General features: G+C 33.0%; 2 protein-coding genes across 2 annotated transcripts; one reads left to right on the top strand and one right to left on the bottom strand.

The window, feature by feature from the left end:
* LOC109725842 (cytochrome c oxidase subunit 6b-2) lies at positions 2,589 to 6,584 on the top strand. The gene is made up of 4 exons (XM_020255233.1): positions 2,589 to 2,772; positions 3,978 to 4,066; positions 4,161 to 4,242; positions 6,306 to 6,584. Exons 1-4 carry the CDS (start codon positions 2,764 to 2,766, stop codon positions 6,357 to 6,359), a joined length of 234 nt encoding a protein of 77 aa, XP_020110822.1. The 5' UTR covers positions 2,589 to 2,763; the 3' UTR covers positions 6,360 to 6,584.
* On the bottom strand, positions 12,950 to 14,074 carry LOC109725587 (peroxidase 2-like). Its single transcript, XM_020254828.1, has 2 exons — positions 13,773 to 14,074; positions 12,950 to 13,105 (listed from the first exon to the last, which is right to left on the bottom strand). Exons 1-2 carry the CDS (start codon positions 14,010 to 14,012, stop codon positions 12,950 to 12,952), a joined length of 396 nt encoding a protein of 131 aa, XP_020110417.1. The 5' UTR covers positions 14,013 to 14,074.

The following is a 17,521-nucleotide window of genomic DNA, read 5'->3' as shown; positions in this document are numbered from 1 at the left end:
GTCTGTATTTATATAAGTGAAACTCAAAATAATGTCTATATAAAAACAACAATAATATTGTAAAATCATTTTTTTTTATTTTTCCATAACTTTAGGTCACAATAGGTAAGGAAAAAGATTTTAGAAAAGAAAATAATACAAAGGCAGTAAATAATCAAGATATAAGTGATTAAAATATTTACATATTCTCATTTCAAAAGAAAACGTATGTAAGCAACTATTTTATTATGACTAACAGTGTAAACAATATGTAAAACCAACAGCAGGATGGGCGTAATGGATCATGTAGCGCAATCTCTCTACACCGGATATCAAAAATATATAGTAAAAGCACAATACTTTGTGATGAAAAAGGCCTTAAAATTTTCTTATTTCATAAAGTCAAGTATGTTGTATTAAAATATTTATATTATAATTGTACTTCTCTTCTGTGATTTTCTTCACATTTAAAGAATTTAATTTATAAACAAAAATATTTTATTATTTATAAATTATTTGAAAAACAAAGTCCCGTTGCGTACCACCTTTTAAACCATAAATGCAAACCCGCCGTTTGTTTGCGCTTTCACTATTTCAGCTTGAACTATTAACATTATTTTTTTCTCATACCTAATTAATGACCTGATATGTAAGTATAGTTACATTTTCTATGTATATTTAGTATTAATTTGTTATAAAATAATTCATATAGTTATATTTGTTGTGTTATTTTTCTAATACCTTAATGGTCATTTTTTCTGAGAATATAAGTCAAATTTGGCGGCTATGATAGCATACATGATGCCGTTTATGCTGGGAGTGTGCTTCCTCTGCCTCTTAATGGACTGCCTCTGTCACAAATACTATTACTGTCCTAGCTGCGACAAAAAAGTTTTATCTTTCTGTCCTGCCTTCTTTTTCTAAATATACTCACTACGGAAATAAATATTATTCAAAAATATTAATTAATAATAAAAAAATAATATTAATAGTTTTAATAATTGACTATTGTATCGACTTCCCGCCGCAACGCGCGGGGTTCCGTAACTAGTTCTATTCATTTTTATAATAAGTGTATATGGATCTCCCACTTTGTTCCCCCACATATTTTGATTTTAGATATTTTAAATTATTAAAATATTTTTCAAAATTTTAATTAAATTTGGAAATTGTAGAGAATGTGGTAGGTGCAAGGAATCAATAGATATATTAAAACTTGAGCTCTGGAATGGCTTACGTGTCGTTCTTCCCGTCTCTTCTGTTCCCTCTTGCGCACCTTCAATCCCTTCTCTCTCTCCCACCCGCGATTCCTTCTCTCTCACCCCCGATTCCTGCCTCCTCTGGATCCGCAAAGCCCGCAGCGTGCGAACAGTTGTCGCACTATGTACTATTTATAGATGAGTAATGCTCCTTCCACAATCCATCACATCATTTTTTTTAATACTAAAATCAAATTGGATTTTGCAAACCCTAGAGTATTTCTCTCGAAGGGAAAATTGTATGGTTGGTTCTTAAATTATAAGTCAAGTGATACTTTGGCAGTTAAATTTTAATTTATTATAATTTTCGATCCAAACTTTTAAAATTGTTGCAATCATATAACTTAATTTAATTTACTAAGTATTAATGCATTGCTAATCTAGAAATGATGTAGTAGTACTGTGATTTAAAATGCACTAATAATTAAGATGTTATATTACTTATTACTTATATATCAAAGATGCGTCAATATTTAGTCTACTAAATTGTATTATAAGATTTAATTACAATAATTCTAGAAGTCCAAGCTAAAATTTATAGCAAATTAATTTTTGAAACCAAAATATCAGGCATCTTATAATTTTGAGGACCAAACGTGGAATTTACACTCTCCATTATCAAAGCATAATTTTGGATAAATAAAATAGTGGCCAAAGAATAATAATAATAAAAAGAAAAGAAAAACAAAAAAAAGATAAGAAAGGATTAGGATTGTTCTAAGTTAGGCCCAAATATTATTTTCAACGGGTTAAATTTGGGCCACAAATTTAGAATTAGTTTTCGATCCAGCCAACGCGGCACCTGGTATTGAGGCTCATTCAATGCTAACGGATAAAATAGAATTAGAAAACTTATATGGAAATATATTTTTACATTTCTTAGTAGGATAATAATAAAAAAAATTATAACAGATTTATTACGATATACGTAATATAATATTAAATATAAACACAACACGTAACGTAATTTTTCTGGAACACTGATTGGATATAATTATAAGCATATAACTGTATATATTTTATTTAGTTAAGTGCAGTAGAAAGTAGTGAACAGCACCCGCCGCCCCCCCTCCCCATGAAAACTTTCCATTTTGGGGTTGCGAATCAAATAGCTTTAGTAAAAAAAAAAATTGGGTTCTAAAACTTAATTGTAATAATTTTAAAAGCTCTAGCGAAAATTTATAATAAATTAAAATTTGAGGATTAAAATATTATTTATTTTATAATTTGAGGACTAAATATGTAATTACCGTAATAGAGACTTAGCATTTCTCATATAGGGGGGTTAGTGAGAGATTATCTCTAAAATCTTTCGGTGGGCCCACATAAACGATCCAACGATCCCCGTTTCTCGGAGGCTACCACAATTCTCGGGTCACAGCCGTTGAAAAAACAAAAAAAGAAAAAGGAAAAAAAAGAAAAACTTCCTCTTCTTCGTCCTCTCCAACTTCGTCCCCGTCGCATCGGAAACCCTAATCGCGTTCGCTAGATCGATCGACTTTTTCCTGATTTTGAGGATCTTCCAATGGCGGAGGTACGCGAAACACCCGCTGATCGATCTGCGGAGATCGATCGCTCTCGATTTACTTGGTTTTAGCCCTAATTTCTTCATTTTACCGATCATTTTTTCCCCCCTTCGCGTTGATCCGTTCGTATGGTATTTTATTTTTGATGTTTAGTTTTTCTTGGAATCATTCGATCCCTTGTATGTGCTTAGAACGAAGAGGCTCAAGTTTTGTGTTTTCCCCTTAATTTTTCTGTTCCTAGGGTTTTCTTAAGCTGTTTGGGGATTGAATCTGATAAAATAATCTAATTACATGATCTGGTGATGTTTTTGAAGGTAGGCAATGGGAGTTTTTTTTTTTTTTTTTTTTCGATTCATGAAGGATTCATATGGATTTTGCGTCTGTTAGTTGAGTGTTCACTGGATAGAGAAATAGTGATTCTGTCACAATATCTTTTGCTCGAATACGCTCAGATGAGGGGAATAAAATAGAAATCCTGTAATATGGTGCTAGGGTTTGGTTAAGCTGTTTGGGGATTGAATCTGATAAAGTAATCAAATTACATGATCTGGTGGTGTTTTTAGTGGTAGGTAATTGGCGATTGTTTGATCTGTGAAGGATACATATGAGATTTGATACAATCCTACATCTGTTTGTTGAGTATTTACTGGATAAAGAAATCGTGGCTCAGTCACAATATTTTTTTACTTGAATATGCTTAAATGCGGCAAATAAAATAGAAATCCTGTAATATTTATGCTTTTCTATCTCTTGCTCAATAGATTGAAGTTGTTATTAAAACAATCTATATATATTCATATAAGCTCAATAATGAGTTAGAAATACAAGAGAATGAAGGTCAATGATTGCTTGCTTTGTTGTTAGATAAAGAGCGTAAAAGACTGTTGTGAATTCATATTTGTGGTGAGCAATTGATGGATAAGTAATATGTTGTACCTTTTCAAAAAGCTTATTTGTTAGGTTAATTAAGATTGCTAATAAGTTTTCAATGTTTATCTAAGTGATTTGCACATTTATATGATATCTATGTTCTTTTAGATTCGTAATCTTTGCTAAAAAGTTGTTTAAATTGTTGTGCCTATTTGGTGTTGTCTTTTAGTTATTTTGTATATTTGCAAGCTCATATTAGAAGATTTAGTTTACTTTTGGAGCTTTTCTTTGAGCAATTTACTTAATAAGTTACTTTAAATTTCATAATGTTCTCGCTTGTCAGATTGAGTTGAAAACTGCACCAGCTGACTTTCGCTTTCCTACAACAAATCAAACCAGGCACTGTTTCACTCGATACATTGAGTATCACAGGTATGGTTATATATGGCTTCTGATACGTACCATGCCAGTATACCTTTTCCATTCCCTTGTTTTTTAAAAACTTCTACCTGACCTGCAAATGTAGGTGTTTGATTGCTAAAGGTGAAGAGTCTAGTGATTGTGAGAAATTTGCCAAATACTATCGATCATTGTGCCCGGGAGAATGGGTGAGTTCTTATGTTCCTTTATTTCATTTGTACGTCCATCTAGTTTCATGCTAGTGATAATCCAATATTGTCTGGCATACTCACTCTTTCCAGGGTTTCGTTAGTAATGGATTGTCTTTTGATGTTAGTGATCCTACAAATGTTTGATCATTTTCTTCCTCTGGGTTTTAGCATGTTACTTTTAGTTTCTGTCATCCAATTGTCTTCTATTTAGAAAGTTTGTTAATATTAAGGACCAAAACCCTGTGCCTAGTCATGGTCATCGCGCTAGATCAACACCTATTCTGGTAACGAAATATCAACAATTAGTACTTGATTTGATAAACTGTTCCTAGTTTTACTGGCAGTGGCATATGATGCATGTGGTAGTATCAGCGTTCAATCGAAATTATAGTCAGCTAAAAATAAAACGCATATACCATGTCAATCACAGAAGTGGCATATCGTAACGCTTTCTCTTCCTCCAGTTATTACATGCACTATAAAAAATGTAATGCAGAATAGTGGTAAGTACTGCAAATTCTGCATGGCGATGAATTCTTTTGATTGTCTTGAATGATAATTTATATCATGCTGCTGAGATTGGGAGATATGCATGTTGCATGCCTCGTATTGACCTTGTTGTATCAGGCTTTATGCTGCTAATATTAAACAGCCTTTTCTTTAAAAAGCTCATAGTTATTGGGAAAAGGTGTTTTATACACCTACAATCGGCATTCATTAAATCTGGGCTTGAAAATTTTTTAATAGGTCCAAGACATCGACTTCGAATTACATTAGTTGATGTTTTCTTTTTGAGCAGTGGCTGTTGGGCATGGTTGAGTTTGATCTTGAGACCTGGTGCTCTCATTCTGTTAACTGAAAAGATCGAGCCTAGAAACATCCATCATTCAATTGAAAAGAAACCTCTAATAGTTTTGTATAAAGTTCACATCTTGGCTCATATAATGCTGTGAATCCATACTTGTTGACTATAAAATATGCAAAATACCATTCTCCAATGACAAACTTGTTGATAATACAGTCATTTCAGATGTTATTGGACATGGTTAGTCCTAAACCCCCTTTGTTCTGTAACATGAAATTTAATGGGCTCTGGCCTCACATAACACACACCGCGCAGCACCCGCACACACAAACACCCTCCACGCTCGCGTACACGTAAACCCCATCCCAAACTCTTGTTACATGTATAATAGGAGCTTAAAGAGAGAAACTATGTTTGTGAAGTAATTTATACATATATTTTTTTATGTAACGGATAGCAGTGAACCTAAAAAATTTGCCGAGGAGATGAGAACTCACTTGGAGCGGCGGCAATTATCTTGTGCTTAGTGATAAATTATTCAGCCCTTTCCACTGCTTTATTGTGTTTATTGTGTCTAAATCATACTGTTTTTGTAGCAATGTGACCTTGTGTTATATTTTGCTATGTATTAATATGGCCATAGTATGTTATAGTAACTTATATGCACTGTCGCTGTTCTTTTAAATTCAGTCTCGCGGCTCCTGCCATATTTCAAAGATGATAACGAGAAGTGGTTGCTGTTTTGCATCTCCATGATTCATATCAGCGAATAATTTTCAATTTTCATGGTGCAATCACAAAAGTGTTACTTGTCCTAGTAAGATTTGTCCATGATTTTAAACCTTCCTTCTTAAATACCAGACATAATGATGTGGGAAGGGAATTTTGGTCTAATCTGATGAAGAATTAATTCTGTAGTTCTCAGATGTTCTTGATATTGTCGAAAGAAAAGTCAGCAAAGTGTGTCAAACTTGTGTCATATCAATCGTACGACACATGTGAGGTCTCGATGTTCTGCACTTGGCCCAATCTTCTTCCCTTCATCAAGACTATCTTGGACATTCAATTTGATTTCATTTAAATTGAATTCTGTCTTGTAGGATTTAAGTCGGCAACATTAAAATATAATTTCTTCTTTTGCTTTCAGCATTGTGCATGTCGATGCTCGCCGCCTCAATTCTCTCCACTTTACTCTGTAGTTGCTTTCTGTTTTTCTCTATATAATAACTAGCTTTTCTTTCTTTTAATGACCCAGGTTGAGAAGTGGAATGAGCAGAGGGAGAGTGGAACCTTTCCGGGGCCACTCTAATTGTGCAGATTCTCTCTGCTCTTGAATCAATCTGTTTTCTCGAACCTATGTTTCGTTTACGGAGTTCTTGGATCTGATACTCTGCAGTTGTTTAAGTTGTAATGCTTTGTGCAGCAATAAGATTTTGAACAAAATCAGAGTTGGCGTCAATGTGTGTTTTCTCAAACCCTAACCTTTGTGAACAAGTTTAATTTCCGGTGCATCCTTCGTATCTGTTTACCGAAACTTTGAAGCTTTCTGCATCTGGTATCAACGTTAACACTTGATCTACGAGAAATTATTGCCTGCACCAGGTTCACCCCGCCTCAGCCCCTGCATCGCCCTGATACACCCTCCGTTTCGTCTTATGCTGCGATCCCCCATGCCAAGTAAGTCATGGTCTTTTCTCGACGTGTATATTATTTTGTGTGGGAAAGTATGAGATTCAATGAAGTGGGGCTAATCGGGGGTTGTGCATGAGTTGGTGCCGCATGACGGGTGCAGGCGACAATTTCTCTAGATCTAGAGATACATTTGCGAACTGGGTGCTGATCTGCAAGATAAGCGGATTTTAGCAGTTTCTGATGTTTGATGAGAATTATTTTATATATGTGGAAGCGTATAGAACTTACATGAGCTGAAGTCCGTTCTCGGTGAAACTGTGTAACCTTTGTGAGTTTGATTTTGGTACTTAGTTTCTTAATTGGGTTAATTTCATACGGGTCGCTGCAAATATAGTGAATTGCAAATATATTCTTACAAAGTTCAACTTTTATATGTCGTTTCTAGAAAAGTTCTAATATTTTTAAATATATTTTTTTGGTTTGTTACCGTTAAAGTACTATTTATTTTTTAAGTGAAATAACTTTTTTGTTATCATAAATATGTCCCTCCAAAAGTTTTTATTGTTAATTGAATAGGTGTAAAAAGGTCAATTTATTTTATTAACTAATTAGGGTTAAATATTTTATCTATGGTTAACTAATTTTTACTAAGAGATCTAATGATAGAGATATATTTGAAAACATTAAAAGTTTTTATTGTTAATTGAATAGGTGTAAAAAGGTCAATTTATTTTATTAACTAATTAGGGTTAAATATTTTATCTATGGTTAACTAATTTTTCCTAAGGGATCTAATGACAGGAACATATTTGAAAATATTAGGATTTTTGTAAAGATAATATATAAAAATTGAATTTTATAGGGATCTATTTGTAATTTACTATGTTTGCGGGACTTATATGAAATTAATTTTTTTTTTAATTTGTTTGGTTTGAGACATCAGGTGACTCTTTTGTTTCAAAATTAGGATGGATGCATCGTCAAATTACGCCTAATTCACTAATCAAGTCCCAAATGAATCAAAAAAGGTTGAGTAGCCAAATTGCAATTTATTTTTTTTTAAAAAAAGAGGTAATTGGATTAAAATGGGTTATGACATGAATTGCAAAAATTTTACATAATATAAGAACAGGACATTTTTAGCTCAAATTTCGCCGGGCTCTTTGTTTAATCTGCTTCTATTTAATTTCACTCTATCTTGAATCTATTGAAAACTCTTGAGTCCAAATATGAGAAGTGTTAACAAAAAAATATGTTTTTTGAGAGATAGATAGAATGCTATCCGTTTCGTTTATTTCATTTAGAAATAAACTTAACTGAAAATATGAATCAATTAGGATTCGAACTTGAAACCTCATATACCAACCACCAAATTCTTTGCCACTTGCACTAGGGTAACAAAAAAAATATTAGAACAACTGTTCTTCGAGAGCTTAAGGTTTTGGAGTAATTGAATTTGGACCCTCAATAATATTTTGTGTTTTTGTAGCATAGAATCGAACACCATGGATCTAGCTAAATTTTCTAACTGGAAATACCATCATATGCTCCATTAATTCATCCTTGTAACTGATTCAATTCGCAAATCACAAGTAAAATGTTCTTTTAATAATACAACTTTTATTTCTACTAGTTTTGGTGATTTAGATCAAACCTCATGTCGGTGGTACAAAACTAGCTTCAAATTGGTAAATCTATAGCAAATGATTTAACATTACAAGTGTAGTGTCTCTCACAGAAGTATATATATATATATATATATATTCAAATTGGAAAACAAAATGAATACATATAGGAAGGGAATTAAGTGAATCCTATACTAATTGATTAGTGAGGAGGTGCCTCAGTGAGAGGAGACACACCACATGCATGCACATGTTTTAAAGCCCCACCTCTACATGCATGCCATATCCCAAAATAAATGCAAAAAATTATACTAACTATCTACAAATTTAAGTTCAAGTGGATCATCCTAATTTATTTAACTTTTGTCCACATGACTAATCATGCATGCATGCATGAAAGAAACTAGAATACTAGGGGTTCAAAATGAATATACTTAAGTTTTAGTTTATAGTATTAGATGTTTCCTTCTACTTTTTGTTCAAGGGTTTTAAAAGTTGCACTAATTTGATGGAAAATGTAGTTTTACTAAGATTACATTCATAAGATTTCTACTTCTTCTTTTTTCCATTTATCTTCAATTAAGCTATATATATATATAGGCCATGGCTTCTATACTATTATGAGTATTGGAGCCTTCGTATTCATAAGTTGTTTTCAATGATGGAGCTTCCGAATCGACGATCTACTCCGTTAAATATGATCTAGAATATTTAAAATTTTTAGAAAATAAATTTCGTAAATTTTCGAAATCATAATAAAGGCCATCAAGTGGGCATAAAATGAACGGTCAAAATCGAACGACGTCCTAAAAAAAGATGATTGGATCTTTCAATTCAAGATCGGAGTTATTGATCTTTATCTACGTAGTGAATAGAATTTTCTATCAAAAATTCAACAAATTTCGATTCTTTTACATCGTTAAACTAGCAAGTATCTCATACCGGCTGTTAAAAATTGTCAAATTTGTGACCTCTTGATCGTAAGGTAAATGATGTCGAAAAATTATAAAATTTGATTTCTAGAAGTTTTAAATGCTGTAAATAACGTTTAACGGTATGGATCGTCGATTCGGAAGCTCTATCATCGAAAACAACTTATGAGTACGATGGCAATCGTACTCATAATAGTATAGTAGCCGTACCATATATATATATATATATTTGATTCGTGTCTATATAACTACTAGGATCAACAATTGTTAATCTTGCTTAAAGCAAGTATAAATATGGTATATATTAGTGCATGAATTGAGGACCACATGAAAATACACGCAATTAATCGATCCATAAATGTAATATCAGCAAAATGTAGGATTGATTAGGCACATATTATATTTGTATTGTGAAGAGCTAATTAATCAAACATCTATTAACCTAAATGAATTCCCAATGTTTTTTGTCACATGACAAGTTTTCTTTCAACCTTACTAACCCTTTTTTTGAACTCACATTTGTTCTTGACTTTTCCCCTCCCCTCCTCTCTATTCAATGACAAGTAATTAATGTGCTCTTTAACTTATATGTTACTCATTTTTCTCTTCAATATTAGTCATTTCTTCTCCTTCAAATCTCTTTTCAACGCCATACCCTTTACCTCCCAATCCTTTGAAATCATGAAAATTAATTAATCGAAAATGCAACATTTAATTATAGACACTATATTCTACAAATAAATGGGCTTTACAACACCAATCCACCCCCACCTCCATTAATCCCCCACCCCCCTCTCTTTTGCATGGCCTCTTATTTTTCATGCAAAAAAAATATCATCATCTAATTTTCCACCCAATACTCATCTAGCTCTCTCTCTCTTATTGTGTTAACGAAGATGATGAGGACGATGAAGAAGAAGAAGAAGAGCATGCGAAGAACGTTGTCTCCTTCGAGAAGCATCGTTCCGCAAAATCGAGCCGCGGCTCATATAAGTGCCTACTAGGTTGATTTAGCTCTTTTTTATTTTTCACAACGGAATGTTTACGGTGCACATAATACGATAAAATTATATGTCTCTTACTGTATTTCGATGATTTTAAAATATATATATAAACTTCTAACTATAATTTATTTTTTTCATAGTTGAATTTAATCAAACAAATTGATTATATTTAACATGGGTATAGCTTCTTATACATCAATAAGTTGTGAATATAAATTTTATTAAAATTTTGTTTCTATTATCTACCCGCTGCATCGCGCGGGTCCCTATACTAGTGCTAATTAATTATTAATTAATTAATTAATTTGGTGGATCTTGGCCACATGGTTACACGTGGATGGGCTCCATTATGTTCCTACAATAGCATACAATAATCCTCATAGGAGTACAGGGTACATCGACACGACATCTTTTCGTATGCCAAAAATAAGGAAATTTATTTTGAAGCATTTTGTCACGCAAAAGCAAAGTTTGTTCATTGGATTTAATTATTTGGATTATTTTTTCCTTCTTGGTTTATAATAACATATTAATTATTGCCTAGGCTTTTAGCTTCTTTGTTATCCAATTAAGCAAATTAAGCACTCAACTTTATGTGTTAGATATGTTTCTTAGTCCCATAAATAATATAGTATAGAGCTAGTATCCTATTAAAAGTAATACTACATCCGTTGTATTCGTACATCTATGCACCATATTTGATTAATTGATAAAATGTATATTTTCTCACCAGTTGATACGACGTGTGTGGGCGGTGGACCACAACTCCACGGCGACTAGTATATAGTAAAAGATAATAGATTTGTCGTAGTGACTTTTAGAGATTTTGCTTTGCGATAACCATATATACCTTTAATCTCCATGTTCTTAATCCATTTTCCCTTTGCCAAGACATAATCTGGGCCAAGTTACTGTCATTTTGACTTCGAACTCCTAATTTTGATTATTATAGAAAGTTTAATATTTTTGTTTCAAGGGTTATAGGGATCCATATTTAGCCAGAATATTTTAGCTACTTTGGCTCAGTTCCATCTAGATTGACATTCAATATGGCATGGTCCAAGCTAGGCCGAAAATCTCGTTGAGATCAGCAATTTTAACAATTGTGGCTCGCAAAAAACTTTACTTTTTCCTTGAGTGTCCGTTCCGGCCAAGTTTGAGACTTAAATTCAACTGTTTAAGTCTCATTTTTTGCATTTTTAGATTAGACTATTGGAAAGTTTTGTATTCTTTCTATTTTGAGTCTGATTACTTAGTTATTTCCAATTGGTATCTTCAATAATAGTAGATTTCAGATATCGATCCTATATATACATGGTGCATGGTTAGTGTAATAAGTTGTTTAGAGTTGGTTGATAATATTTTTCCTCTTGTCGAAGAATTGAATTTTTCATGTATCTCTCTCTTTCCGTCCTTATGTTTCTTCATCTTATCACGCGGCTTTTAGGCCTGCATCAAAATATTACATACATTAATTAACACTACTATCTCTACATAGAGGGCCCTGGAGTTTGCAGTAGAGTAATCTTGTGGTGTAACAAAAATGTCCTTTGGGAAGAATCATCTTCTATTCTCTCTCTCTCTCTCTCTCATCCTAATTGTTATATATGTAAATGTTTCTGGGCTTTTCAAAAACATTGTGCCAATTAATACACTGCACTTAGATTGTTAAATAGTTTTCCTTTGAAACTTATGTTGTAAAAAAAACAACTTAGCTAAATCGCGTACAGTACTATGAACCTGAAATTTTGTCTCTTGTTCTATCATAATTTAACTTGGTTTTCATATTTTTGATATGCAAACTACTTACAGAATCATGCGCGCGCACTACTGTTAAATCACAGATCAAATTAGGGGTTTGGACATGTTCATTTAGCTGTAACATGGATTCGCAAATAATCGCAAAATTTCCATTTTTGTGCCCCACATTCATGTGATGTTCTAATTGCAACATAGTAACAGTATCTTGTCATTAGTAGATAATAAAAGGATGCATGTCACAATCAGTTCCATTGTATTCCTCAGACCTCGCTTTCAAAAACATCATATCGGCCTGGAATCCTATATATATATATATATTGGATTATGTTATTATACAATTAATAGTACCAAGCGCTTAGAGTTATTAGATTTTCGGCTCTTGGATGAAAGGATGTGTAGTTAGGATGATAGTGGTATTCAGGGTTGAGTGGGTAGTTAGTCGAATAATATAATCTAACGGATGGAAAAGATCAAAATCTTAGACTTAACAGCTGAAAACTCAATAGCACCAAACGTCTGGAATCATTGGTAGTATAGTATAGCCGGACTATCTCTCTCTTTCTATATATATCTATATATATGATAGTATTTGGCGCACATCGTAAATTTGGTACAAAATTGGTCGTATATATTTCGAATAAGACTAGAACATATCTGAATGTTTTAACCAATGCTTATATATGAGGATGTTTTAAAATAATTCAAACTTGTTAACAATTTGTTGAAGTTTAAAAAAAAAAGGAAAAAAAATGTCTAGATCAAAAGAAGGCTTTTATTTTCTTTTTGAGAGATAGGTAGCACGCTACCCGCTTCGTTTATTTCATTTAAAAATAAATTTAGCTGGAAATGTGAATCAACTAAGATTCGAACTTGGGTTTCGAGTACCAACCACCAAACCCTTTGCCACTTGCTCTTGGGACGGTCGATAAAAGAAGGCTTTTATTTTCAATTGAGAAATCCTACAGTTAATATATATATATATATATATATATNCTGGTCGATCACCTCGAAGCCGCGCAGGCTCGGGAAGTTGGCCCCGGATGTCTTCTCGGGCGTCGGGTTGGCAGTGGTCGGGTCGAGGAGGACGGAGGCGTCGCAGCCCTGCATGTGTATGTCGATCGCGGGATATATATATATATATATATATATATATACCCGGTGATGAAGTATAAGTATTGTGTCCGGATTGAAGAATATTGGGCGGGAGAATTTTTCTTTTTCTCTCTTTTTTTTGAACCTTTTAATTTCTTTAGAGAAATTATTGCATGCGTTCGTTGCATTCGTACGTCCATGTAGCTATTTAAAAGTTTTCGAGAATGCTCATTCGATAATTAAGTTCACTTTAAAAAATTAGAAACAAAATATGCTCTTTCGAAAGAGAAAATTTTGATGACTAGCTAGTTTGGTGGGATTTAGCAATGTATAGAACGAAAAACTATTGGATATATTGTAAATATATTGTACCTGGCACACAAATGCTGCCATTATATATAGATTATATGTCTAATAGTTTAATTCTTCTCAAAAAGAACGAAACACTAATGGATATATTGTAAATATATTGTACCTGGCACACAAATGCTGCCATTATATATAGATTATATGTCTAATAGTTTAATTCTTCTCAAAAAGGAAAAGTTCAAAATAAAAAGAAAAAGAAAAGTTTAATGGTTTATAATTTGACTTTGAGTCCTAGTTAGCTAGCCTCTACATATATGCTTGTAATAAAGAAGAAGAAAAGAAGAGAGAGCATGCATGCAGGTCTTACCCTAACGAAGCAGTCGTGGAAGTACATCCTGATGAGGCCCGCGCCGACGCCGGGGTCCTTCCGGATCGCCTTCGCGACGACGCCCCTCACAAGGAGCTCGACATTAGTTCTCTTGCATTTGTAGTCGTAATCATAGAAACCGTATTGAAGGGAAGCAGAGGAGATAGGGAGGATGGCTTGCAAGGCCAAGATGAAGAGCATGCATGAGAATGCAACAATATTAGAGCTCCTCCTCCTCATCTCTGTGTATATGCGCTAGCTTTTAATTAATTTCTAAACTCAATAAGCTTTAGATCGAGAAGGTGGTGTAGTGATGAGGAGAGTTGCAGCAGTAGTGGGTGGTATTTATAGATGGCAAGGAGATCTAGGAACTGGCCCAAGTAAACTAAACAGGAAGATAGAGAACGTGGCCCAAGTAAACTAAAGAGAAAGATAAGGCTTGTACGTCCGATTCTCGTATATTATATAATAATTTGTGTAACATTGGATGAAGAAAACAAAGATATTAAAGCAAAACTAGAACGTGGGCGTGCAGTTTCTGAGGCAAACTTATGTAAACATGGGTAGCACCAGCTCACAAGTTGACTTTTACTTCACAACCTATCTACCTACCGGTTCTTTGGGGTTTTTTTAAAAATTAATTATTATTTTGACTTTTTTTCCCGTGTTTATTTAGTCCCAAGAGCCTCTTCTTCTAGGTTACTGTAATGCTTTAATGTTTTAGCTATTAGGAAAAGAAAAAAAAAAGTTTATATCAAAATTTCATCTGTACTTTGTTTTTCAGTATATTCAGGAAGTTATAAATTAATAATATTATTATTTGAATTTTAAATTTTGTTCTTACCTACAGCCGAGAGTTGAGACTCTAAATCAGTTTATTTTTCAAACACTCAAATATATTGGCGCTACAGTTCAATGTAGAATTAATGGACACTAAAATTAAGCATGCAGATTTTGATTACGAGGGACCCCATGATTGGCCTTGCTAGACTTTTATGGAAATATTGGTTGTAGAATTTTTAGAATGTGTATTAGAATTTTGAGCAATGCTAAGTCTACGATCCAAAAAGGATTGTAGGTATAATTCTCATCCGAGAGTTGAAATCTTATGAATTTTTAAACTCTTTCTTTTTTAGATTTTAGTATTAAAAAAAAAAAGAGAGAGTGCAAAGACAACTGTGAAAGTCTTGGTCTTTAATAAATGAACAAACTATAAGATTGCAAATAAATAATAAGAATAAATACATCTGTCATATGTATATCCACTAGCTAGCACACTCCATCTCATATAATACATGGAATACTTTTTTTAGGGTAGGTATATATATTGATTATTTCAGAAGCTGGTGCTGAGTACTTAGGAAGAGGCCACATATCAGAGGATGATATAATTAAATTGAGCATGTTAGCAAGTGTAAATGAGAATCATGTGACATAGGTTGACCAATAGCAGTATCAACTGGGGCTGCGGTTTTGCTTAATGTTCATTAATAATTAGCCTCAGCTCCTAATTTTTAAAAGGAAAGTGTGGGAGCTTGGTGCTTTGGAGCTGGCGCTTGTCACAAATTGTGATATAATTAATTACTAATTAACTCAAATTAATTATTTGGTTGTCGTATATGGCGTGTGATGAGCATTAATTTATCAGTTAGAGATCATACGATCATTAATAATTCTTCCACAACCTCAACATGCATGTATACATAGATCGATCTAAGAGATATACTGTAGATCTAATGAGACCCTCAAACTGAATGTACTATATAATATTGCAATATGCCTCTCAACGAAATTTCTTTTACGGTTAGCTCACTCGAGTTCTTAATTTTTTTCATTTTATTTGAGTTGCTTTAACTAGTGAGATTAAAGTTTTGATAAATTTAGTCACTATAGGACATATAAGCCGATGATCCATTTGATATTTAATTGATTAAAGACATTTAATTGGAGAAAAATTACGAATTAAAAGAATGTACGTCAATAAACAAAATGAGAGGTCTTTTCAATTTACACTATAGTTGAGGCCGGGGATCTCCATATATTTAACTCAAATTAAAAGAATGTCAATATACAAAAATTAAGAATTAAAAGAATTAAGAGAATATCAAAAACCAAATCTTTAGTAGCTTGAAACGTTGTGGATGCATATATAGGGCATGCATGCATGGATTGGCTAAGTATGTATTCCTATAACATTAACATGTGTGCGTATATCTTAGTTTTTTTAAAAAAATTTAGTAGACATTCGTTCAAAGTTATAAGCAAATCCTAGCTAGGTTGAATTTAAAGCTGTGGGGGTGGATCAGTGGATGGGGCTTATAATTAATGAATTGGCTAAGTTTTCATTCGTGTATATAATGATACTAAGATCCAATTTAACTGGTTGGATTGGATCAACTAATTACTTTGACCAGAACCTTACTCATTAATTTGTTGACAGGTATGTTATTCTAAGATAACGTGTTGGTTAATGTTATAGAGGACATCACAAGGAGATAAAAGATGGATAATAAAGGGGTCTTTATTCTATATGTTATAGATCGAATAAGGAATTGGGGAAATAAAGGTCAAGGAAAGACAATAATCCCCTTGGATCAAGGCCAAAATAGAATGAAAATCGAAAATTCCACCGACCACCTCTAGAGCAGGTGGCAAAGAACTTGTTGGTTGGTACCCGAGGTCCCAAGTTCGAATCCTAGTTGATTCACATTTTCAGCTAAATTTATTTCTAAATGAAATGAAACGAAGCGGATAGCGTGCTAGCTATCTTCCTATTCTAAACATATATAGCTGTGCCAATTACTATTAGCAACAAGTAGTTAAGTAATGAATGGGGAAAGCAAATTAAGTTCCTTATTATAGGAATTTACACCCCAAATTATTCAACAAGATTGTCCTAACAAATTGTAGATATTTGTAGGGAATCTCAACCGATCTATTTGACCAATTATATATGCACGTAGTTGTACACCAAAATGACCAGGTCCAATAGAAAACCAAAAGAATATAACATATGTACATTCTCATTGTTATATAGTTATTAATTAATGTGAAGATATTGCTAATCACTAAAAATGGTAGTTGTAACATTCCATCGAGCTTGAAACGACTCTTACAAATTAAATTATGTCCTGGAAAGTCAAATGAATTATTAGTGTAATCAAACATATGTTGACAATACCACAATAAAATTCAATGTTTAAACATGGATTTTAATTGATAATTTGTGGTCTAAAAATACTTTGAGCATAGAAACCAATATATAATACAAAACTATAAGTAAGACTATATATCTTATTGATGTTTTTGTAGATGAAAATTACATATATAGTATTAGAGATGATATATAATGCTCAAGCAAGAATAGGAGTTATTTTGCTCTCTGAACATTTAGGACTTATTTGGCTCAGTTATGCATTGAGACACCAAACCATGTCACAATGCGAAAACTCCAATTCGCAATCATCATATATTTTGTATTTTTGCAGCAATAGGATACATTGCACCAATAAAGGCCACTGTACATATCAAATGGGCAGCACTTGTGTTAGAGAAACATATTGCATCGAAGAAAGTAAGATCAAACAGTGCCATTAATGGTCAAATCATGTAGGCCAAAAGCTAATTAGGTTGCCTTCATTTTTTTTTTTTTTTGAGAAAAGATAGCAAGCTACCCGCTTCATTCATTAAGTGAAAGTGAACTAGGCGGTGGAAGCAGCTAGGGCTTCCGGAGGGCAAAAAGCCCAAAA

The sequence above is a fragment of the Ananas comosus genome, linkage group 20 (genome assembly GCF_001540865.1).
Source record: "Ananas comosus cultivar F153 linkage group 20, ASM154086v1, whole genome shotgun sequence".
Classification (NCBI taxonomy): domain Eukaryota; kingdom Viridiplantae; phylum Streptophyta; class Magnoliopsida; order Poales; family Bromeliaceae; genus Ananas; species Ananas comosus.
Note: the sequence above shows the minus strand (reverse complement) of the source record. Positions and strands in the feature narration are given on the sequence as shown.

Coding starts and splice junctions, on each gene's coding strand:
- LOC109725842 (XM_020255233.1), top strand. Junction 4,067..4,160: donor CGATACATTGAGTATCACAG/GTATGGTTATAT, acceptor CTGCAAATGTAG/GTGTTTGATTGCTAAAGGTG. Junction 4,243..6,305: donor CATTGTGCCCGGGAGAATGG/GTGAGTTCTTAT, acceptor TTAATGACCCAG/GTTGAGAAGTGGAATGAGCA.